Source organism: Ceratocystis lukuohia (genome assembly GCF_044167205.1).
Source record: "Ceratocystis lukuohia strain C4212 chromosome Unknown Supercontig2_pilon, whole genome shotgun sequence".
Taxonomy (NCBI): Eukaryota; Fungi; Ascomycota; class Sordariomycetes; order Microascales; family Ceratocystidaceae; genus Ceratocystis; species Ceratocystis lukuohia.
This window is the reverse complement of record NW_027263521.1, coordinates 1,636,969-1,660,051: the sequence shown is the minus strand read 5'-3', so window position 1 is coordinate 1,660,051 and position 23,083 is coordinate 1,636,969. Positions and strand designations below refer to the sequence as shown.

The 23,083-nt window shown below is 49.2% G+C and overlaps 7 protein-coding genes across 7 annotated transcripts; 3 read left to right on the top strand and 4 right to left on the bottom strand.

Moving 5' to 3' along the window:
- Positions 1–1,306: 1,306 nt before the first annotated feature.
- Positions 1,307–3,862, bottom strand: HOO65_020410 (Meiotically up-regulated protein 157; the record flags this gene model as incomplete). Its single annotated transcript, XM_071006472.1, has 3 exons — positions 1,307–1,473; positions 1,688–1,847; positions 2,042–3,862. The coding sequence occupies 3 exons, from the start codon at positions 3,860–3,862 to the stop codon at positions 1,307–1,309; spliced, it is 2,148 nt and encodes a 715-aa protein (XP_070861048.1).
- Positions 3,863–8,314: 4,452 nt separating this feature from the next.
- On the top strand, positions 8,315–9,457 carry HOO65_020409 (1-phosphatidylinositol phosphodiesterase; the record flags this gene model as incomplete). The annotated part of the gene is made up of 1 exon (XM_071000059.1): positions 8,315–9,457. The coding sequence occupies one exon, from the start codon at positions 8,315–8,317 to the stop codon at positions 9,455–9,457; it is 1,143 nt and encodes a 380-aa protein (XP_070861047.1).
- Positions 9,458–10,182: 725 nt separating this feature from the next.
- HOO65_020408 (uncharacterized protein) lies at positions 10,183–11,187 on the top strand (the record flags this gene model as incomplete). Its single annotated transcript, XM_071000058.1, has 1 exon — positions 10,183–11,187. The coding sequence occupies one exon, from the start codon at positions 10,183–10,185 to the stop codon at positions 11,185–11,187; it is 1,005 nt and encodes a 334-aa protein (XP_070861046.1).
- A 430-nt stretch (positions 11,188–11,617) lies between these two features.
- On the bottom strand, positions 11,618–13,138 carry HOO65_020407 (uncharacterized protein; the record flags this gene model as incomplete). The annotated part of the gene is made up of 1 exon (XM_071000057.1): positions 11,618–13,138. One exon carries the CDS (start codon positions 13,136–13,138, stop codon positions 11,618–11,620), a length of 1,521 nt encoding a protein of 506 aa, XP_070861045.1.
- Positions 13,139–13,344: 206 nt separating this feature from the next.
- On the bottom strand, positions 13,345–16,765 carry HOO65_020406 (uncharacterized protein; the record flags this gene model as incomplete). The annotated part of the gene is made up of 7 exons (XM_071006358.1): positions 13,345–13,617; positions 13,714–14,098; positions 14,157–14,328; positions 14,392–16,215; positions 16,287–16,416; positions 16,476–16,657; positions 16,726–16,765. 7 exons carry the CDS (start codon positions 16,763–16,765, stop codon positions 13,345–13,347), a joined length of 3,006 nt encoding a protein of 1,001 aa, XP_070861044.1.
- An 817-nt stretch (positions 16,766–17,582) lies between these two features.
- Positions 17,583–19,807, top strand: HOO65_020405 (Ferric reductase transmembrane component 6; the record flags this gene model as incomplete). The annotated part of the gene is made up of 2 exons (XM_071006533.1): positions 17,583–17,833; positions 17,905–19,807. 2 exons carry the CDS (start codon positions 17,583–17,585, stop codon positions 19,805–19,807), a joined length of 2,154 nt encoding a protein of 717 aa, XP_070861043.1.
- Positions 19,808–20,149: 342 nt separating this feature from the next.
- Positions 20,150–20,876, bottom strand: HOO65_020404 (uncharacterized protein; the record flags this gene model as incomplete). The annotated part of the gene is made up of 2 exons (XM_071007033.1): positions 20,150–20,422; positions 20,493–20,876. The coding sequence occupies 2 exons, from the start codon at positions 20,874–20,876 to the stop codon at positions 20,150–20,152; spliced, it is 657 nt and encodes a 218-aa protein (XP_070861042.1).
- Between the last annotated feature and the right edge of the window lie 2,207 nt (positions 20,877–23,083).

Here is a 23,083-nt window from a genome sequence, read left to right as displayed (position 1 = left end):
ATTGTTAGACAAACATTATCATAGAGGTCTCATTTCCTCTTTCCATTTCCCTGCCTCCGACAAATACCCAATTATCTCTTCCTCAATATAATATCTACTTCTATCTTGCTTCTCCCATTGCTCTTACATATGAAAGTCTTGCAATATATGTGCATGTTGTTCCTAAAAGTATCATACAGAAGACGACATGGCTGATGCTCTATTGGATGTCATCAATAATGGCTTTTCACGCTCTCGGGCGTCTCAGCGATAGTGAGTGCCTCGAACCACTCTAATCAACAGAATTAACGGTCAGACGGCCGTGAAAGGGCAAATCCAGCCTGCTCAACGGTTATCTAAGAATCAGGAAGACAAGCCGGCTTTCTGGATTCTTCGTGAGGAGTCTCTGGGGTACGCCCCGCTGTCCAATCAGATTCGTGCTTGCGTTATGGGACTGCTAAGATAACAAGGTGACCAACCGGAATTAAGACGCGACAGGGTAGCTAGATTCACTGATCACTACTTGGATCTTAAGACCAAGATTGATAGGCGTCAGGAAGCCAATAGGTCTTAATCATTCACGTCTAAAGCGGCTCATTAGTACTTCAATATCAGGGAGGGCAAGTATGGCTGGATTCGGTCTGAGAACACTATTAACGTTGACGAAGGGGGCATCATGATTGGTTTTGGTAAGTCTCTAATTCTATTCTCACGATAGCCTCGAAAATCTGACCGACTAGGCTCTCTTTGTTAGGGCTGGATAGCCTGGTGGTCGAAAGCGCGAACCTGAAGCGGAAGACTCTTCTCAAGGGACGACAAACTCAAAATTGGACCTCATTCATCGAAGCTACGACTATTGACGGTGGCCCCTTAACTCCTAGCATAATATTCAAAGATAAAGAACTCCAAAAACACTAGTTTCTTAATCAACTCAGGAAGATAGCCGACTAGCAATACATAACTTCACCCGATGGGTGGACTAATGACCACATTGGAGTCGAACAGTTTGAAACACTCTATTACCTCAAACCAAGCCCAACGACGAGTCTGATGCCAGACCAATCATTCCATATGGCCATGGGGGTCATGCAACGGTAATATCTTTGTTTACCCAGCTACAGGCGTCTGCTAACTTAGCTAAGGAGGAATGGATGGCTGCGTGCTTTTTGAATAATATTTACTGTTACCACCTCCCAGCTCACTGCCCCCATAGGCTTCGCCAACGAGATAATGGGAGTAATTAATGCCCCCAAAGCTGCATATCGCCGAGAACCGAAAAAGTTCGCTTCCCTGACTGATTCTGCTCATGCCTCCCTCAGCAGCTGTTCTACAACCGACCCAGACTGGCACAAAGACCTTTGTCCCTGGTTCGCTCGACATCACCGAACAGGCTGAGCCAGCAGCGCCCAGCACCAGGGGGCGTAGGCTCGAGTTCACCATCGAGGTTGACCATGTGCGTGAGACGTTTTGGTAGTGGGAAAGAAAAGGCCCTAGCTATTCGTTACGGTGTCGCAGGCACTATGCCCTGAAGCGCCGTGCAGCTGACCGACCACCAGACGGAGCACCCTCGAGAAGTTGGCCCCCGGCTATGCAAGATGACCCCGGAAGTGAAAGGGACAATACTTCCAGCATGCTTAGAGAAAGCCAGTACGAAGACATGGAGGTTGGCGCAGTGGGACACAGAAGCTATTCGTGGAACAAAGCTTACCACCTTCAAGTTTGTGGGGACGGGCGCTACCGGGTTGTTGGGGCCTCGATGGGAGGTCATAGCCGTGCTGAGCGGCCTGCATATTTGCATCATGGAGGTGGACCAATCGGTGGCCGGGGCCGCATGAGAAGGCTGTTTTGACACTAATAGTGTGGTGTGCCTGGCAATAATCAGTCGAGGTTTGGGTTCCCTGCTTACTCTGGGTAAGCTGTTTTCTTGCAAGGGTGAAGAAGGCCCGCTTAGTATAACTAACCAATACCAACTTTAGTACATTCAAAATAAATTTGCTCTCGCTATATATATATACACATAATATACGCATATTTACGTCTATTTCTCTGGCGGTGAACTTACAGCCCATTCTGGGATAATGGACTGGTATGACTTGGATATCAATTCAGGCTTGCGCTTGCTCAGATCCAAAATGGTCTGCCCAAAGAGGCCGTTGGCCCATGAAAACCAGGGCCGCGTGTATGCTTGAGCCGAGTCGCTCTTGATGCTCTCATGCATCAGGCCAATACCGTTAGTGCTAGATAGCAGTTCTAACAGCGCCTTTTCGATTTCCGTATTGTTGTTCGACGTCATAATCTGCACCGTGCTACTCATGGGCCACGCTGCACCGGGCTTGATGTGAGGCCCGCCAACACCATTAATGACATGGCCTTCGCAGTACCACGGGTTCTGCTTGCTCAGGACAAACTTGCGCGTGTTTTGGTAAACGGTGTCTTCTGCGTCGAGATAGCCCAGGAATGGAGCTGACAGCAACGACGGGATGTTGGCATCATCCATCAGATTGCGGCCACCAAAGCCATCAACCTCAAAGGCATACATGGGACCGGCATTGCCAGGGCCTTCGACCACGGCATGTTTTGATATGGCTTCGCGGATGTTGTGTGCCATGGCTTCCATTTGCGTGGCCAGGTCCTGAGGTGCAGAGCTTAGCTGTTTGGTGATTTTGGCTGCAGTCTCGAGGTATCGCGCAAACATCATGTTCGATGGCACCAAGAACTCGAAGACTGCAGTATCATCGCTAGGTCGGAATGGCGAGCGTACCATGCCGGTGTAGGCTACAGGGTTTCCAGTACCGATATTGTTCAGCGTTCCAGTCATGGTGGTTGTCTGTGAGTTAAATTTGTAAGGCAGTGGGCGCGGTTTGCCATCCTCGTCATATGTCGACTCGCTCATATCGGCTGCCGTCTCCATGATGGACTTGATGGCATCGATCCAATGGAATTTGCCAAAGAACTCAACGTCGCCTGTTGCCTGGAAATAATCCTGTGACAACTGCAAAAAGGCCCCAAGCGAGTCAAGTTCGAAGTTGCATGTGAAGACGAGCTTCCGGTCGAAAAAAGGGTATACAGTGGATCCTCCACCACCATAGCCAACAGGAATATTGGACTCGGGCGGGGCTTGGAAAGCATTGCAGTATGGTGCCTTCATGATGTAGCGTGCTTGCATGTTGATGGCCCCACGGAACAACGCAGCAAGCTCGTCGGTGCGTGAAGTTATAAGGTCACGGTAGACTTGTAGCTGATTAGCCGAGTCTCGAAGCCACATGGCATCAATGTCACCGGTGATGATAAACGCTAGCTCTTCATCGGGGTTATCAGCACTGACACCCATCCACTTGACGCATGTGTCGATAGTGCTTGGAAATGTGTTTTCGAATAGTCGGAATAGGTCTGGATCGGTCATAACCTGGCGTATACGATCAATTTCCTTCTCAACCTCCTTGGAAACAAATGTCCGGCACTGAGCTTCGGGTCGCTGGAACCCAAGTCCAAGCTTGCCCTGTGACTTTGGAAGATGGGCCTTGGATGAGTAGCTGGTGTAATGTGGGCACCCCTGGCTGATATCTTGCCAACCATACTTCACTGGCACAGCTGGAGGCGTATCTGTAGGATCAGGAGGATGATTTAACGGAACGCTGCTTGAAGCAGCTTCAGCCTGATTCGGAAGTTTAGATTCGGAAGCTTGGGGAGTTGTAGAATGATGAGGTGGATGGTTTGCCTCTGGGGTTTCAACAGATCCGGCGGTGCCTGCCTCATTTTGGTATGGGATTGGCAATATGTTGAGATTAGCAGCATTAGACATCCATATAAACGTAAGAATGCCAGTTATTGCGATAGCAATGAGGATGAACCGAAAGCTACCACGGCTTCGCAGCATAACCATTTTGGAGGCGCCCCTGAGACCTGGTTTAAGGAATTTATAGGAGTGCAATGGGCAATGTAGTGGCTTCCAAGTATGACGGTAGGTGTATGTGATATAGTAACTCAAGAGAATGAAGGAAACATAAGTCACGAGGTTGATTGTCGTGACGGGCTCGACATATATAGAGAGGGAGGTAGCAACGAGGCGAGGTAATTTATGTCTGCAATGTTTGATTTTCCCAGGCTACCAGTTACGGGCTGTAGCAAATGCGTGCTGAGTAATCCTAACCCTAGTAGCATATATGCTCTGCTAACTCTTGGCAGTAATTTACTTTCTTACCATTGTTCTAGAGTATTTCTAGTGTCAGGGGCTTGGGATAGACAAAATTATAGTACGACAATAAAGAGCACCATAATTGTTGTGGAGACTGGCTTTCGCCGGACTAACACTGGGTAAACCCTAGCTTAAGATTCTTTGCGTAGTCGTGCACAATGATAGAAGTGGGGCCCAACAGCTCCACGGGTACTTCGCACAGGTACCGGCCCCCAATAGGTGCACGTAGCTTAGTGTGCACCTATTGGGCCCCCTTTCGGCATAGCTCACACATTAAAGTACCGCGATCAATTAGATCTCCAAGTTACAACAACAACAACAACAGCTCAATTATTAAGAGAATTCCTATTCGCACCTAAAAGATTTGATGCCCCACACACCAAGTAATTTCATGGGCACAAGGTGTAAGGCTTCACGAAAGGCAAGAAGATTCATTTGCATAACGGCTCTATTATAAAGAAGAACTCGATAGTTCTAAAAGAAACTAAAGTGAGCTATGCTATCCGTGGTGGTTGAGTAGTTTATATATACATCGGGAATAGGGGACTAGGGAAAGACACTAGGAAGAGGCACTAGGAAAAGGCACTAGGAAAAGGGACTAGAGGGAAAAGGACTTATGGCACATCGTATGGTATCTTGGGTGAGGGCAGGGCCTGAACCATACATGATCCATAGATCATTACACAAGGTAGCCCATATTGCTTCCTACAAAGGCCAGAACAAGAGCGTATAAGAGGCCTACTCTTGACGTACTGGCCAATATTCACATTTTATAAAGATAACGTTATATGACTATGTGATTGGCTAAATTGCTTAGGGCATTGGACTTTTTAGGTGCGAATAGGAAATTTCATGATTAAATAGCAGTAGATTCTATTGCGAGTTGGCGATAATACAAAAGTTTATCTACTGCTGTTCTTCGATGTCCTTCTCAATTCTCTTCCAATTTTCACCATCACCTCTATGACTTGCAAAGTGTTACCCTCCATCTCCTGTGCTACTTGAGCCTCGATAAATTATTCCTCTGATCTGTCCCAGTGCCACTGTCTGCGAGACCAGTTTTACTACCTGTGATTCAAGGGGGGGCTGTGATTGCTCGATAGCTGTGACCGATGCTATAAGCTCCTGAAATCTCCGAGGACATGCTTGTAAAGTCATAATATGACCAAGGGGATGGCATCTACTACACTTCGGTAGTGCTTTTGGCCGCGCCATTGCCTCAACTGCCTCGAACCCACCAGGCTCTCGTCTCATACTAGATTGTGGTATGGTTGAGTTAGCAGTAAGCGGCTGATAACGTTGACGAGGCTTCACCGATTGTAGATATCCTGTTGAGTAGCGATCGAGTCGCCGCTCTGACGGATATATGCTAGGATATCATTAGGGGCTAGACCCGTTGGAGAGACTGGCAATCTTGACCTTGTATTCCACGGAAAGTATTCGGGGTACCGGGTGAGCAGATGGGTGCCGAGTTGGCTCATGGTCGTGTAGGGAAAATTGTTTGTCACGGCGATGCTTCAGAGTCCAGGGAGTCTTATCGAGAAACTGTTTTGCCAATACTGAGAACGGACAGTTGGTATTTCGAGGAGCAGTCTTCCGTTGCCGATTCTTCAAAGCATCAAGAGGCTTACATGCTCTATCACAGGTATATGTAACTGCCAGTCGGCCGGATTTCTCCCTAGTAGATCTCCCCATGGCCTAATTGGCCCCGATAGAACTTTACTCCTTAATGAATAAATAGGAAATCAACAAACTCCACAACGACAAGGCCTATAGCAAAAACCCGGAAAACTCTGACTAGCCATACTAGCCAAGAATGAGAACGTGAGGAGTTCTAGTGCTTGTGTAACAAGAACCTGGGGAGATTTAAGTTCTGCCCGGGTAAACATCGGGTAAACACATAGAACTTGGGAACTAACACACCCATTTGGATATGGATACTAAACATGTAGGGGGTGTGAGCGTGTAAATGGATTTAAGCGCGGAATTAACCATATTAATGGCCGAAGCTTGATGCCCTGCCTCTCTTGGGGGTCTTTCTACGTCTCCTCTCGTCTTTCTTTATTCCCTATTTCCCTCTCGTTTAATCCTTCATTGAGCCGAGCCTCTTTTTTAGCTGAATTTTAATCAGATGTGCGCGACTGTGCATTAGAGGCCCCTTTTTCCCCCATCATTGAGTTGTTCCTGTAGTTAAAACCCAAGCCACTACTGATGATCCATCTGGTTCTTCGCCACATACAGCTGTTGAGGATTCTAGGCGCATGAGCAATAAGAGAAGTGAGATGGGATGGTGGTGTAGCATTAATGGTGTTTGTATATAGCGGTCATGCGCTCGCCAAGAATCTTTGGCTGGCTAGGTGCTGTCAAATTGAAGCCTCGCTTGACTCACTACGTATATTGCGATTCTATCAAACTGACCATAGCGTCAACACAGCATAAACTCGGGGCTTTTGTTTAAGATCCTTTTCTTTCCACTTCATGGCGGGTTTGATGAATAGAGTCAACCGTGGTCCTTGTGCTTGCTTCCAAAGCATGTAAAGTATTCCTGGGGTTAGCAGCTCATCGATCCGGAAAACCAACAAAAACAAGAGGGCAAGACGAGGAAGAGGAAATTCAGGTTTTAATTTATGCTATATTACGTCTGGGTGGGAGGAGGAAAGCTTCTGACATCATGCCAGCGATTCGTACAACTCAATTACTCACAATTACTACCTCGGGGGGAACATGGCTATAAAGAAGTAGTAGAGGGCTTGCTATCTTGGAACTATTCAGTTCAGCGGTTAACGACGCTATGAAAGCCAATAAAGAGAAAAGGAACCAGACATCCAAGTGATCAAAACAAAAGGAGCTGCGGCATGAATAAAGATGTCTGCAGACGAAGATTCCGGCCATGTCCGAACGAGCAATCACACTGTCACCTGTGATGGAAGGGGTGCTAATAGGTGTACACGCAGGCGAATATATTCATACATGTGAGTAGGCAGAAACTCTTCTAGTTTGCCTCTGCTCTCTATTTGGATGGAGCTGGAAGTAGTAATCGGGTGGTTAACTGCAAAGCTCAGGGCCTCACAATGTCCCCTCTGTTGAAAACTCCGCCATCTATGTCTACTCAATGAATCATCCGCCATGGGGGTGCTTGGCTCAGCTGGCAGTCACCACCGCCTGGTCTAGATCAGACTCCACGCAGTTCAAATGTTAGCACTATGTCTTCGTTTTCTGACATTGCCGTATCTTTCTTATGCCTTTTTCTTGGGCTGGACGGACATCTCCTTTTTTGGGCTGTGTATCTGCCCTTGGGTCTGTTTTGGCTACATTCTGGCTTTCTACGTCTTGTCGTCGTTTATGGGAGGAGATAAATGCGAACTCTGTTCACTCACTCGCTTTTCTCTCGAGGAAGAGGGAGTCCCAGGTTGAGCTGAGCCACCCTGTAAGTCTCAGGCCATTTAACCCTCTATTTATTATTCTTATTTGAAGAAATCATCCTGTATAAGATGAAGCCAGGGATGTGTTAATGTCGTATTGTTCGTTGATTCTCTCGTCTTGCCCAATGCACAGCCTAAACCAAGCGCGTTATGGAGACGCTAGGTCAAATATTCTGCTTCTTTGGCAAACTGGCCGTAGGCTTCATGCAACGACTAACTAGATCCCAATCTGTCTCCTCTACCCCCTCTGCCCCCTCTTTCTGGCCTGAGCTGGGCCGAAAGCTGCACCCGGCTCACGGCTACGCCTCACAAGACCGACGAGTGTCGTGCGAAAAGTGAAGATGTTGGCGCGTTTTCTCAATGTTGACAGCTTCGATATAGCTAACATTAATGTTCATAGGACTTTATGGTGACCCCAAGCACCTGTGCTAGCAATGGGAAGTTGATTCCGCCAGCAAGGGGGCTTTTGTCCTGCTTTGCTAACCTACGAAGGCTTCTCAATCGTGCTTCTAGGCTATTATGATGGCCTCAGCAGGACATCATGAAGCTGATGAGGTCAGGCCACGGCTTGACTATTAATACGATTGGATGTCACTCTCTTGAGAGCTTTTAATCTTCTTTTTCTTTCAAACCATCTGTTTCACTTCATTTCTCGCCCTTGCCCTCTTCCAATATTTGAGCTTTTCCGGTATCTATATTGCTCGCTGCTGCTAGCAATATGCGCTTCTCTATCTTGGCAACTCTGGTCTCTCTGGCCCTGAGTCATGCTGCCGAATACAATGGTGTCACTGACCGTTGGTCTTTTGATATGGAACTTGTCCAAAACCCCAGTTGGATGAGCACAGTGGCAGATAATACTGTTCTTTCGAAATTGTCTATCCCTGGAACCCACAACTCGATGACCAACAGGATCGGCAAAATTGAACTACAGAGTCAAAGATCGTCTCTTAAGGTCCAGCTTCATTCTGGTATCAGATACTTTGACATTAGTGGTCGCATCATAGACAACGAACTTGTGGTCTACCATAGAGGCACTTCCACTGGCTACAACTTTGCAGAAGTCCTTGCCACTATTTTTCGTTTCCTGGACGCCAATCCCCGTGAGGTCGTTATTCTACGTATCCAGAAAGAATCCTTTCATGACGGATCTGCAGCTTTTAGTCAAGTCCTCGATAAATACTTGACGCTTCACACCCCTCTTGGCGATGGTGCTGTCTATCGTGTCTACTCTCCTCATGTTGACATCATCAAAATCCCCACACTTGGTGAGCTTCGCGGTCGAGTTTTTATCCTACAGGACTTCAAGAAAAAGAAGGAATCTAGCTCTTATGGTATTCTCTGGTCATCCTCTGCTATTTCTACGTACAGTTTCAGACCTAACCCCGGAAACATTCTTAAAGGGCTAAGGTGGGCCAGTACCAGACGTTCCATCCAGAACGTTGGTCGGTCAAGCGCAAAGACGCTTTTTGTCACACATACTTCTGTTAGTTTTGGTGCTAAACCTATTGACATTGCAGGTGGCGGCTCTGGTGTAGACGATGTCGGCATGAACAGGTATCTTGGCGAATACCTTGAAGCGGGCAATACTGGCCGTATTGGTGTTATCGCTATGGACTTTCCTGGAGCATTTCTTATTAACGAAATCTTAAGGCTTAACACACCTTTTGGAGCTCCCCAACCTATTGATCCTGGTGCTCCCAATCCTGGATCTAACACCTATCCTCCCGCTCCAGGTGCCTATCCCCCTCCAGGTGCCTATCCCCCTCCAGCTGCCTATCCCCCTCCAGTTGCCTATCCCCCTCCAGCTGCCTATCCCCCTCCTCCCGGCTCAGCTGCCTACTCCTCTCCCCCCCCAGTGTAAATGTCTATCCCCCTCCCCCTTCAGCTGCCTATCCCCCTCCCCCTCCAGCTGCCTATTCCGTCCGTCGACCTACCTATCGTGATCGCGATACCCCTGACGAACTCCCTCCTCCTGCCCATGCGGGCTTGTACCCTCCTCCTCCCACTGACGAGCCTAGCCCTGCCTATTAACTTAGCTGAGGGGCTTGTAATCCTGAGACTCTGATTGGTCTTCTGGATATCAGATAAAAATGTTATCTAACTAATGATACCTATCCAACAAACATCACCACATTGTTTGACAAACATCATCATAGAGGTCTCATTTCCTCTTTCCATTTCCCCGCCTCCGACAAATACCCAGTTCCCTCTTTCTCAATATAATATCTACTTCTATCTTGCTTCTCCCATTGCTCTTACATATAAAACTCTTCTAATATATGTGCATGTTGTTCCTAAAAGTATCAATCCGCGATGGTTCAGTCACATTCAAGCTTACCGCCACATCATACACAAGCTTCTTTTGAACAGGACTTGCATTTATTGACAAACAGACCACTCCCTAAGTCTTCCTGCCTATACTTCAGCCATGGAATTAAATTTCAGCCCAAAAACACTGGTCGACACTATAAAATACTAGATGGATCCCGTCGTGTGATCATTGCCAATCTGCCGTCAGACACTCATCTGTCTCGAGTTATGCAGCGCATATGGGGTGGGCGTGTCGTCTCAGCAGTGTTATTAGACATGCCTGTTACACTCACAAAGACAACTAAGAGATTCGATCGTACGGAGTCTGCCCGAAAATGCGCTGTAATCGAATTTGCCAGACCCGAATATGCAATAATGTTCGCCCGACAGGCATCCTCGACGCACCCTATCGGTGCTTATACCGTCCCTGTCCTATCCGGAAACTGCAGCCCCCCAAACGCTACAAGTTCAACCAACGTGACCAGCACCGGATGTCAGCAACGCGAAGTGATCTTCTCCGCCGATATAGTTCGCACAAAATCATACCCAATGTCCGTCGCTACCCGCTCGTACATTAAACAGGGCTTCAGCCGTTATATTCAGGCCACCAACTTCAACCCTGCCTTCATTATGCCTTTTCTGCTCGATGCTGGCATGCACCATCCAGAGGCTGCCGAACAGCTACTCCATATAAGCTTAGATGGGCAGCAGACACTTCACTTGTACTTTTCGACCCTAAAGCGGGCTGCCCTAGTTTATGAGGTCCTTACAACTGCCCCAAAGTATGGGTATGGAAGGCCAGATGACCCCAATGCCAATGCATACACATCGCTATGCGTAGCAACTCTACCTTCTCATGCCGCCCCAAGGGATGGCACCTCCAAAAAGCCAACGTTGATATGGGGGCGCGATCCATGCGATCGGGTGGCTATAGCCGAGAAGGGTCGTCGCTTCTCGCCCGTTACGCAAGACCCTTCATACTCCCACTTTATGCAACGATTCCATGAGACTATATCAAGGATTGAACATTTACCGCTTCCATTTTCGCTATCTGCATTCGAACCAGGCTGGGTAAACAACTCAAGTCCCGTTTCAGCGGCGATAAAGGTAGCCACAGACCTTGGCCAAAGCCCTGCTACTCAAGCTCTAGCTATGAGACAATCCCCAGACCAAGCTTCGCCCCCAGGTACATCATTTAGAAAGATAATACGACGGCAAGGGCTAACAGGCTGGGAAGTTACTGAAGCAGACCACTGGAAGGAACTTGAAAGTTTGGCATGATTTTCCCCCGCTATCCTCTCAGATGCCAAGGTAAATTGCGATCTCATCAGTTAACATAGTAGTGAAAGGGAGGAAACTAGACAGTTGAATACGGGGCCTAGAGTGAGGCCAGATACACACTGAGGCATCTTTTGTTGAAGATTCCCGTGAAATGTCGCAGTGCAGACGCTATGCACTGTATGCACAAAGAAGGCCCATACTGGGGTTATATAATATATTTCATTGAATAATCACCGGCATTATGGGACGAGTGTGTGGGTAGAGAAAGGCTTCCGTAAGTGCGATGTAGAGGACAGAATCCATGAAAATGGACAGTCATTACTCGACTGGAAATTGAGCCTTTCGTATTCTCTCTCACTGCTTGTTGCCTATGAAGTTTGTAGCCCATCATCGTGTATTGCGCCATTCTTACTAGTCACCTTCCATCTAGTCAGACCAGGTCGCCCTGGAACGCCGACATTATCTTGTTTAAAGAAGAGCTGGTGTTGTGCTGCCCCTGAGCCTCGCGTTTCGTAAGTCTTGCAATGAACTTTGACGCTTTGGCTGCCTTGGCTTGAATTGGATTATTTAGTAGATATGATGTGGTCATGGCTTCATTAATGTTTTCGTAAGGCTCCCATGTGCGTTGCTGATCGGGCGGCCAATCACCCGCCCAACGGACGAGAAATAGCAGCTTTCCTCGCTGGTTTTTGACGTCTTCAATGGCAGCAACGATATATTCGTCGTCTCCTAGTTCTTCACGGACGTCCTCATTATCGAAGTCATTTTCGAATGCCTGAGTTTGCTGACCAAGATTCTCGCCAATGGGCGGCTCGCTATTCGCTGTTGTTTGTACATGGCGTGCGACGGAAGATCCATTGATGCTAACCCAACCGGACGTTTTCGCCGGTATTAGAGCCGTATCAGCCGACTTTGCGTTTGGTATGGGAGTAATATTGCCCTCTTCGTTGTTATTTTCGTCTCGGTCCCTGGCTCCCGCTTGATCGAACGTGAGTTTGTCGTTAATGCTGTGTGTTGTTTGTGGTGGGTTTGGCTTCGCCAAGATATCGGTCGAGGAGTGCCGGGCAGGCTCTGATTCTCGCATAACTCGCTTATGTGGTGACGCTTGCGATGAAGAGTGCATCTTTGTGTCCTCGGTCTCGAAGCCATCTGTGCTGAAATTATTCTGCGATACGGTCCCCTCTCGTTCTGTCGTATCGGAGCCCGTTGCTGTGGCTGCTTCGTCCAGTGCAGAAATCTTGCGCTTTTTAGGCACTACTGAGATTGATGACACTGTCGTTTTCACTGGCGGAATCACCATTGCCGTTGTCTTCCGTACATCGGCTTCCGAGAGCACTTCTGATGGAGTTTGTACCCCAGGCGTAGTAAGGTCGCGATGTCCAGGCTTGCGCTTTGCCTTGTGGTTTTTGCGCACTTTTCTAGGATGCGGTTCGCCGGGCCGCCCCGGTGCACGCTTTGCTAATTTTCTCACAACTGCCGCGTCGATTTCAGCACTAAATCCATCTCCGATGGCCTGCGTCAGTCGCTCTTTTTCCTCTTCGCGTTGTAGCCACTGGCGATATTCATATTCCTCAAGTTCGCGCGGGGAAACATAGTCATAGACTTGATATGCGCGCACTACGATGCGCGCGGCGGGCCGGTCGCGAAAGCCAATAAGCCATGCAAGGCTTTTGGGGCGCAATTTGCCGTCGGCGGCAAATCCTTCCGAAAGAAATACTTGGCCAATTATGTAAGCTGTGGAGTCACTAACAGGAACTATCGTGGCATCACGGGATACAGGGCCGGAGCCTGGAATATATGGAGAGGGCATGTGAGGAATATCAATCACTACACGTGATTGCGGGTGTTGTGTTGTGTATTGCTGGGTGTATGTTCGTGTCGTAGCAGTATTGGTACAATGTATGGCATCTTGCGAAATCGGTGTTGGTGTTGAGAAATCTGAATGTCGCATGATGATGCGGCAAACGGCGACAAGGCGGGAGCGCGCCAGACAAACAAAGAGGGGTTGGCTATCAATCTAGGGCATTAGGATAAGTAATTAATTTATTTGAAGAAAGCCTGATTTCAAAGGGTTCCAGGATAAAGTTGACAAGGTAGCACTACAATAGAACAGAAATGGCTCTTTTCTAGGGTTTGGATAATGTAACCCTAGTTATATCACGTTGAAGCTTTCGGTGGTCCATACTCATCGATGACACTTTTCACTCCACCATAGCCGCCACAAAAAGCCGCCCTATATTGCAAATCTTCGGCGGAGTATCCAAATGCCGCAGGCCCCCCGATTTCCAGACCTCTCTGTGTAGTCCATAATGTATGCGCGTTTGCTACCATTACAATGACTCTAAGTCCATAGCGATACTCTGGGACTCCAACGGCCTCTGCTGTAACGCTATCGAGGATCATGATCAGATCAGGGACCGAGGCAATGATCTAGATGGAGGCGGGAGCGCGGTCAGTCATAGTTGGATATTACATATGGCCTCTATAAAACGAGGAGCGCGCTTCAAAGGGCTGGGGGTTGCATACCTTTCGCTCACCACTGCGGGTGATCCCCTCTAGAACAAGATTCTCGTTGATGAACGGGATCTCTACTCGCACTAGATCTCCATATTTGCCCTGGCACTCGCTGCCCTCACCTTCGGCCAGCCTTTCAATAGTTAAGCGACCATACGTGTGGCCTTTGGAAAGATACTGCCCAACACCGACAATCTTGCCCTCAAACACCTTTCCCGCGTTGGTTGGACCACCAAACTCCGAGACGATTCGCTCTGGGGTGGTATCCGTAGCGCCCATTGCCTGGGCAATTGAAACTGCACGGCCAAGGCGCCAGGCAAGAGAAATAGATTTACGGATGGCGCAACTCTGGAGTTCCGGTTTTGATACAGGCCGACAAGCAATGCCAGCAGCGGATCTGATGCGATGGTTAGGCTCAAAAAGACAAATAGACTTGCATGGGAAAAGGAACTCACCCCATTGTCATGCAGGCTGCACGAAGTGTCTGGTCGACGGCAAGTGAGCTCTTGGAATGAGTTAGCACAAAATTAGTGCCATCGCCACTTGCTAGCGCCGCAGGCAGAAGCTCGTTAATGTCCTTGGCACCAATGAAGAGTGAGCTGCATTCAAAGCGAGGGTAGGCGCGGCCTGTTGCTTGTTAGCCATAACAGCATAGCTGGGATCGTGTTGGGATAGGGGGATTGCACTTACCCATCAGGTCCGCATCCACGCACGGCACATCCAGGAATTTGCTGCTAGCCCATAACAGCGCTTCCATGCCGTTGCCACCCCCAATCTCCGCTCCAAGAGTAGCTGTAGTCTTGAAGCCCTGGTGGTGCTCTATTTCTTGGATGGCGTGAAGAACAGCCCTGCTTCCAGGCCGCTCTAGCCCAACCATGGGGCTTCCAAGCCCTGCAACAGGAGGGCATTTGGCATCATCAGCAAGATCTTCAATATCGATTACTGTAATGCTAGCTCCAGATTGAATAAGCTGTTTAGCTTCGAGATAGTTGGCATACGGGGAGCCGCCGCCACCGCAGCCTAGAATATAACAACCACGGGAGATGAAGAGAAGGTCTGTTTCGGTGAGAGACCATAGGCGAGAGGGCAAGATTGTTGGGCGGTAGGTCACGTAGTCGTCCTTTTGGGGGGGCTTGACATGAGTCGTTTTCGCGAGTTTGTGTGTCTGGGCTATGGTTTGTGGCTCGGCAACATCTCCTGTAGCCAGTTGTTCCGAGAAAGCGCCTACCTTGATGGAAGCTAGTTTCTCGTAGTCAATCGGCCCTGCGACTTTGACCGAGATTTTGAACTTTCTGTCGACGTATGGCAGCCCACTAACCTCTTCTTCGATAATACGTATACCGCCCTTTAAGGCACCCTTCTCGACAGCCTTGGCAAAGGCATCCTTTTTCACCTGCACAAGGCATTCGTCTTTCTTTGACTCATCAACGATTGTGACTATACTGGCCCCAACTTCTCCAACGGCCGCGCCGATTGCGTTCGCTACTTCAGCGTGCTTAGGAATTTCAATATTGGATACACCATCAAGAGACGGGGGGCATAAGAACGATGCTCCGCCAACCAGGATTACACTGCACGGCTCAGAAGACGTTTTCATGCGGTCCAAGTTGTCTTCAATCATCCTCTTGGCCAATAGTTTGAACTGTAGCACCTCCCCTTGCTCGACCATGGGTCTGACAGATCCGATGCTGACTTTGCCTGTGGCTACCATTATGTCGGTGCTCGTCAGGACATCACCACCAAAGCATTTGGCTTTCAGTGCAAGGTCTTTGGCCACACTATCTGGCCCGACTTTTGCCGTCCCGCTTGCGAATCTCACCACACTGCCGCCACCTAGCCCCGTTGACTCAGTCTGTGGCATGGAGAAATTAACTCTGACCCCGCCCATGGTTGTGAAAGCACTCGCTAGTCTCGGAAATCCGCTTGGCAATAGACATCCAATATCTGTAGTAGTTCCTCCAATATCAATGACATATCGAGTAAGCGGATTGCCCCCCATGCTGGGTGAAATATCTGCCTCTCCAGTCTGGGCTAAGAAGGCTGCTCCGCGGAGTGAGTTTGTCGGCCCCGAAGAAAACACTGATACTGGGCATTTCATGGCTTCTTCGGTCGTAAGTAAATGGCCTGAATTTGAAGTTAAATATAGCGGACACACAAGCGCTAGGCCGTCCATGGCGCGTTGGAATCCGCGAATGGTGCCTTGGGCAAAACGCAAGATTGATGCATTGATAATTGCTGCATTTTCGCGCTCCAGCAACCCTAGGCCTGAAACGTCCTTGGAGCAAACAATGCTAACACTAGGTCCGAGGGTAGCCCTGAGAATGCTGGCTACAGTTTCTTCTTGTCGGTAGGACTCGTCCTGGGGAGAGTTAACGCCGGTGACAACGACACAGCGCAGCCCCAGGGCTTTGATGGTTGCAGCATGGGCGTTTACTTCAGCTTCATCAATCATGGCAATAGGGTCGCCTTCGATTTGAAGACCACCATTAATCTGGACGGTATACCCCTTCATTACTGGGAGATAATGTTAACATGATGTGATGTAGTGGAATAAGAATGCGGGGTAAACTACGTGATGGACTTACTACGACTCAGATCTTCAGGAAAGTCAACAAACGGCGGGAGACCAGAGGTGAAGCTGGGGGCACAAAGTCTAATAGCGGCCACCTTGTCCAGTCGCGCTGCATCCCGTTCTACAACAGCATTGATGAAGTGCTGCAACTCTAGGTCAGATAGGATACCAAGGCTATTTTAACTGTTGACATTCAACTGACTGTTGTCCCGATCATCAGAGCCGTGATATCGCTGGGCACAATGGCGGCTTTGGATAGAACTGCGGCGATGGCAGCCTCAATACCGGTCGTCAAATCACAGCCGGTCGGGGCCTTGTATGTGGCCTTGACAGCAGCAGCGCCTTTGAGGAGGGGGTTAAGAACGACTGCATCGGTGTTGGTGCCTTGAGGCAGAAAAGGGAAAAGTTAGATTCGCTTTATTTACTAGAGTGGCGTGTGCAGATTTCAGTACCTCCAACATCGACACCAATAACGTATCTAGTAGCTGGCATATTTGTTTTCGCTTTGCTTTTTGCTTGGTTGGCATTGTCTCTGACAGGTTTGAAAACGAAGTCGGTGATGCTGCATGCTTATCAGATCTTTGAGTGGGATTCGCTTGTGTAAGCAGGCGTGTACTAAATAGGATTTTCAGCGACATCGCAGCTATTACGTACGTGTTCCTGATCCTAGTTGAACTTGAATATATTTAACGTCATTCCTGATCCTAAACGCCCTCAAGTCAAATATACATAAGTGAGACATCGGCTCCATGTCGAGACGAGAGTTCTTATGTATTTCCCTCTCACTTACATACAATGCGAACTCTGGCGGCCAAGCCAATCATAAAACACGCATTCTGAAACCAGCTCAGAAGAACAGGGATCTGCATGCCCTGAAAATCGCCCGTGATGGGCCGTGTTGCGCTGACTTTCAGGGCTGGTTAGCCTTGTGGAAATCCGCAGCGACAGGGCGCTATTTTAGGATGCTACAGGGCTGTCTCTATGCGCAAGTTTCTGCAATGAGTAGCTTCATTTGCTGGCTCTAAGCCTCAGCCCCTCTCTTATCATTAAGCCCCCGATTAGGAGTGAGATTTACGGGATTACGCATGTGTTATTTATAAACAGAAATATTCCAGAGCTTCTCTATTGTCCCTATTTTTCCTCTCCATCGCCCTTCTTTGCGACGGTCCAGGGCCAGAGGAAGTCAGTCAGTCACCTCCAGCGCAATCTAGTATACTTATTGCACTTTTTTCCCTTTGTTTCTCAATTCACTCGTTTTCTTGTTGATATCTTTGTCTTTTCTTTCTTTCCCTCTTCTGGCCTTGCCGCAATGTCCGCCCCGGCAATGCAGTCCTTGTTCCGCCTCCTGGCTCGCCATGAAGGCCATCATGACGATGAGGGGGAGGAAGATGGCCATCTTGAAGCTGGTGAGACAGAGCACCACGACGATCACAAGCATGGCCCTGACCGCCAATGGGCCAACCGAAATCATTTGCTAAGCCATGTCTTCATGGCGACTGTGGTGCTGGTATTCGCCATCAGGCTAAGCACTGCCTTGTATCAATCTTGGCAGCGTCGCCAGTACGTCTAATCACTATCTGGGCTATGCCACATATCTTGAACCAGCCTTCTAACTAGAGCCATCTCACTAGACGAACTCGCGCTGCAGTGCCTCTGCGACAGGCCTCCTCTCAACATGCCTCCGAAAAACTCACTACCATCGCTCGCTCGATTCTCGCCTCCGCTACCCTTGTCGCTAGCACAACCCTTAAATTGCCGTCCATCAGGCTTCCGGCTATTCCGCTGGGCCAGGTCATCTTTCTTGGTCTTTACAGCGCCTTCGTCGCCGGGCTACTGTCTTACCGGGTTGTCAAGCATGACGAGACGTATGCCGAGCGCATTGGTTTCCGTGGGGCCCTGATTTCTATTCCGCAAGTGCCCGTCGTCTATGTTCTTGCTACTCGTGCCCAAATCCCGGGCTTGCGTTATTTGCTAGGTGGCTCATACAAGGACCTGATCTGGTTCCACCGTTGGGTATCGCGTATTTTTATCGGCTCTGTCACTGTGCATGCTGTTGCGTTTTTCGCCCAATGGGCACCAGCACACTTCCTATCCAAGGAGCTTGAAATTGTTCCGTACGTCAAATGGGGAATCGTGGCATGGGTTATCATGCTCTGGACGGTCCTGAGCTCCCTGTTGCCACTACGCAAGCTTTCATATGAATTCTTTGTAATTCAACACACCGTCTGTGCCTTTTTGTGCTTGTGGCTGATGTGGCTACATGTGCCTGGCCATCATCGACGAAGCGTCGAGATGGCTGTAGGCCTCATTGTTGTTGACTGGGTTTCGCGGGTGGTCACGGCAATTTATATGAACGTCAGCTGGAAGTCGCAATGGGGGAACTGCACTGGCTACAATATTGGCCACAAGATGACGCTAGAAGCTGTAGGAAAGGATATGACCGTCGTCACGCTTCACAACGCAGGTAATGTCTCTTTTCAAGCCGGCCAGTCTATCGACCTATGGATGCCCATGTTTGCATTCCAGTCTCCGCATCCGTTCACTATTCTGCCTCCTTTGAAAGATGCCCGCTCCTGTCAATGCCCTCGCATTCAGCTTGCCCTCAAAACGAAGACTGGATTCACGGCTAAGCTCAACAATCTTGCTCGTGCTTCACAAAACATTGGCAACGATGGCTTCCGTGCTTTTGTGCTGAACAAGGAAGGGCGATCGCCACCGCTTGATAAGCACGACACACTCGTCCTCGTTTCTAGTTCAACCGGTGCCTCGTTCTCAGCCGCTGTGGCAGAGAAGATTTTGGCAGCCCCTGAATCGCATGTACGCAAAATCAAGCTACTGATGATTGGCCGCGAAAAAGCAGTTTTGCACTATTACCGTACGCGTATTAAGGCTGCCACTGAAGCTGCTATTAATCAGGGGGTGGCTGTGTCTCTTGAAGTCGCCATCACGGGCCGCACATACCAAAACCTAGATGCTGAGGCTATGGGCTCCTCAGATTCATTGGGCTCTCTTTTGTCTAGTCACGATGGTGATGCTTCAGAGGGGGAAGAGGGCCCCGCCGAGGAATTTAAGCTCAAGCCTAGTGTTATGAAAGGCCCGCCGCCGTCTCTACATCTCAAACCTATGAAGCCGATGAAGGCCCATGCATCACCGCTTCTGCCACTGACCCCATACACTGCAACATCTACGGTCTTCTCGCCTGGCTCCTCTGGCTTCGATGCCAACGATGAGGACATTGAGGCACGGAAGGCCTCTGTCGATACGGCACGGAGTTCGCTAGATATGGATCTTGACGAGCTAGGCGTATCAGTCGCTGGAACGTGCGAAGTCATTGAGTCGTACGGCCGGCCAAGTGTAAGCTCGTTCATCAGAGCGGCGATTTCTAGCCCATGCTCTGGTGCTGTCTCAGTATGTGGTGGAGAGGAGCTTGTGGCCGATGTGCGGACAGCTGTCGCTCGGATTAATATTTCGCGGGCAAAAGTTGGCCAAGAAGCGTGCTATCTCCACGTAGAAGGATTCTCGGCAGGAAGTTGAGCAACAGAGAGGATTAAATATATACACCTAACCCGTATCAGGCACATTCTTATAGCGCAGCCTGTGTTGTGTCTATCAGTATGGCACAATCAGAGCCAAGGCTCACAGAACTTGGATAGCGCTCTTTAATTTATTCGATCTACATGTCCATATAGAATATTAAACAATTAAATCTACCTACATTATACCGAAATATCAACTCCTCCCAAGTTCTCAATATTTTGCGCCCAAGTATCAAAACAAACATAGAAACAAACAAATTCCAAACTCTGTAGCCCAACATTATCCTGTCACCTCCGTTGGTTGGTATTACGTACTCATTATACAGCATTGCGTCCCTTTCTACAGCAGATAGGCAGCTGCCGCGAGGAGAGCAGCAGAGCCAAATGAAGAAACGGTTTGGCCAGCAGCGCTGGTAGGAGAGCTGGAAGCCGCGGATGACGACGAGGTCGAAGTCGAAGATGAGCTGGAAGAGCTGGAGTTTGAGCTTGACGATGAGCCAGCAATGACAGCATCGGAGGGCAGATCATTCCAGGAGACGGAAATACCACTGCTGTTAGTGCAAGCAGAGGGCTTGGAACCCGAATTGCCATCGGTGAAGGTGACTGCAACACACTGCGAGGGAAAGCCAAGTTAGTAGGGGGTTGGTTAGACATGTGCGGTGTATTGGTGGGCGTGGCCTTACCTGATACAACGAGCCATCGGTGGCGCCTTGGGCAATTTGGACAACACCCTCCTGGCCGGCCCAAGAAGACGGGCCGGGGATATTCTGGAGACAAAAGGTGCCTAGCCCCTCCTGAGAGACGGGAGCGATCAAGTACTGGAAGTCGTCGGTGTTGTTCAGAAGGGCCGCCTTAAAAGTCCAGTCGGCAGCAGCATGGGTGCTGACAACGGTAAAGGAAAGGCCGCCGGAGGGGAATTCGACAGCATTGTCACGAGAGGTAACAGAGAAGCCGCCGCAGGGAGAGTCGCCCTCGTTATCGTCATTGAAGCCGATGGACTTGGGGTCGGTGAGAGTGAAGTGGGCTGAAGCTGAAGCAGCTAGAAGAAGAGAGGCGGAGAACTTCATGTTGTATGTAGTATAAGGGGCAAGGAATAAGTATGTTCAGAAGAAGGAAAGGAGCAATGGTCTTGGTATAATCAATGAGAAGATGTTGTGAGTGAGGGCAGGCAGGCCTCGCCTTTATATCCTGCGCTCTATCTAACCCCTACCAGTCTGTAAGCATATTATCAGGTACAACCTCAGACATTGAGGTTTTCGGAGCAAGAAATTCCGCTTCCATCTTTGCTCGAAGGATGGACTCTCCACACCAGCAGAGTCGTCTTAGTGTTGCTAGCTACCGCCCTGTTTTGTCTGTGCTTCGTTTGCCCAGCCTGTCAATTTGCTTGGTATTGCGAACGAGCCCTTTCTGGCACAGCTTCACCAGCCAACAGCAGACATCGCGTGATTTTTCTGCCCATGTCTTGTAGATGCCATGTATGCATATTACGTACCCTGATGGTGCAAAGGAGAGGAGCCCTTCTCCCCCTCCTCATCAAGATGGGCGAAAACGGTGCTGCCGGCTTAGCTGGCATGAGCAACTTTTACGCACAGAGCCCTAAGTTTCTACTCACGGGCTAGCCTGCTGTTAGTTGCCCCCCCTTCGCCCACTACAGCCGCTACAGTCGATAGCTTTGTCAAAAAGCGACAAAGAAACTTGCTCAAATGAGCGCAGAACACGCAGAAGGTGCTCATCGAATGTGGAGTCTAGGGAATAAGAACCCCTGCGAGCCCGCAGGCTTAAGCTTAATCGGGCTGAGAAGAGGGGTCCAGTACAGGCCTTGGACATGTTCATCATGAACTTTTCTCATAGAAAGACAAGCCGGGATTCGCTCTGCTTGTGGGATATTTGGATGGTCGGGTTTGCTAAATTGAATGCTTTTCTTTGGACAGAATCCATCCGAGTCAAGGCAAAGCAGCCAGCCTCTAAATTTTGAGGGTCGCATTCCATCTCGGATAACTAGAGTGAGTAATTGCAGCGGCGAAACAGCGCTTTTGATGCCCCTCACTGCAAAACTTTCTCAGCCTTGCGCAAAAAGGGCCCAGCCTAGCTAGCCTTAGCCACCCACAGCATACTGACTTGTCTGTCATTTTGCATGTCTTCTGTTTCAACCACCTAAATACCTAAATAGATTTTGCACTCAAGCCCACAGGTCCTGTTTCATGTCTCCCAAGCTCTACCAAGCAGCCTCTCGAAGAGCCAGTACCACGATGCCAACAGCCTAACCTAACCGCCTGCGGGCTTTTCCTCATCATCTCCATCACAACATGCAGCCAATCCTCTTCTCTTGTGTGCTAATCTTTTTCGACCTTTTTCCGCCTTCCAAGACAGTAACGCATACTGTATTGCGTTGTAGCCGAGACCCATCGTCCGCGTATCCAGCAGGCAGGCAGGCAGTACGCCTCTTTGCCCCTCGCTACCAGTAACGGACGGAATCGCAGAAGCGGAATACTAGCGCACATGGTTGAAATCGTGAAGGAGAACCAGTTTGCCCAGAATCAAGTCTTAGCTTTTGACCCAGGGCCTGCCCTTGCGGACAGCATACATATGTAACTCAAAATCCCAGCCTGCGCTGGTGCCCCCTTGAGATCTGCTCGTCCATCTTGCATCTTGGCATAGAAATGTTATTTCGACACTTGACACATTGTCTCCACCAGCTATCCAACCCCCAAGGAAAAACGGCGGTTCTGCCATCTTATTGGTCCAGGGGGCGCGTATGTGCACACAGGCCAGCCGGACAACTGCCCGAATGTCGACACTAGAGCGGCTGATAATCTTGCCACGAACTCTCAACATGGCTAGGCCAAGGAAGGAGATACTTCGCCAGACAACCTAGATGCATATCACTACCACGGCACATTACTGTAGTCACCACAACACGGCCACAGCTTATTATGTATCCCATGGAAGCTAGGCCTACCCGTTGCATGTGCATACGAACCTACGGCTGCCCTTCCCCCGAGAAACAGTTTCCGCGTCTTTGTGTAAGCTTCAACGCATTCGTCACTCAAAAACCGATACAACATGAACGAGTTCTTGCATATTTGAACCCTAGTCCGGACACAAACTTTGAAGACAACCAAAAAAGTCTACCAATAAACGGGTTGCCTGGTGAGTCAGGAGACTAGAAAGGATTCTAAAGCATTCTCGATATGCCATCTACATCATATCACAATAGTGCTATATCACGGTGTATCTGGGTTCTCTTCGTCTCAAACGCATGGAGGGCTCTGAA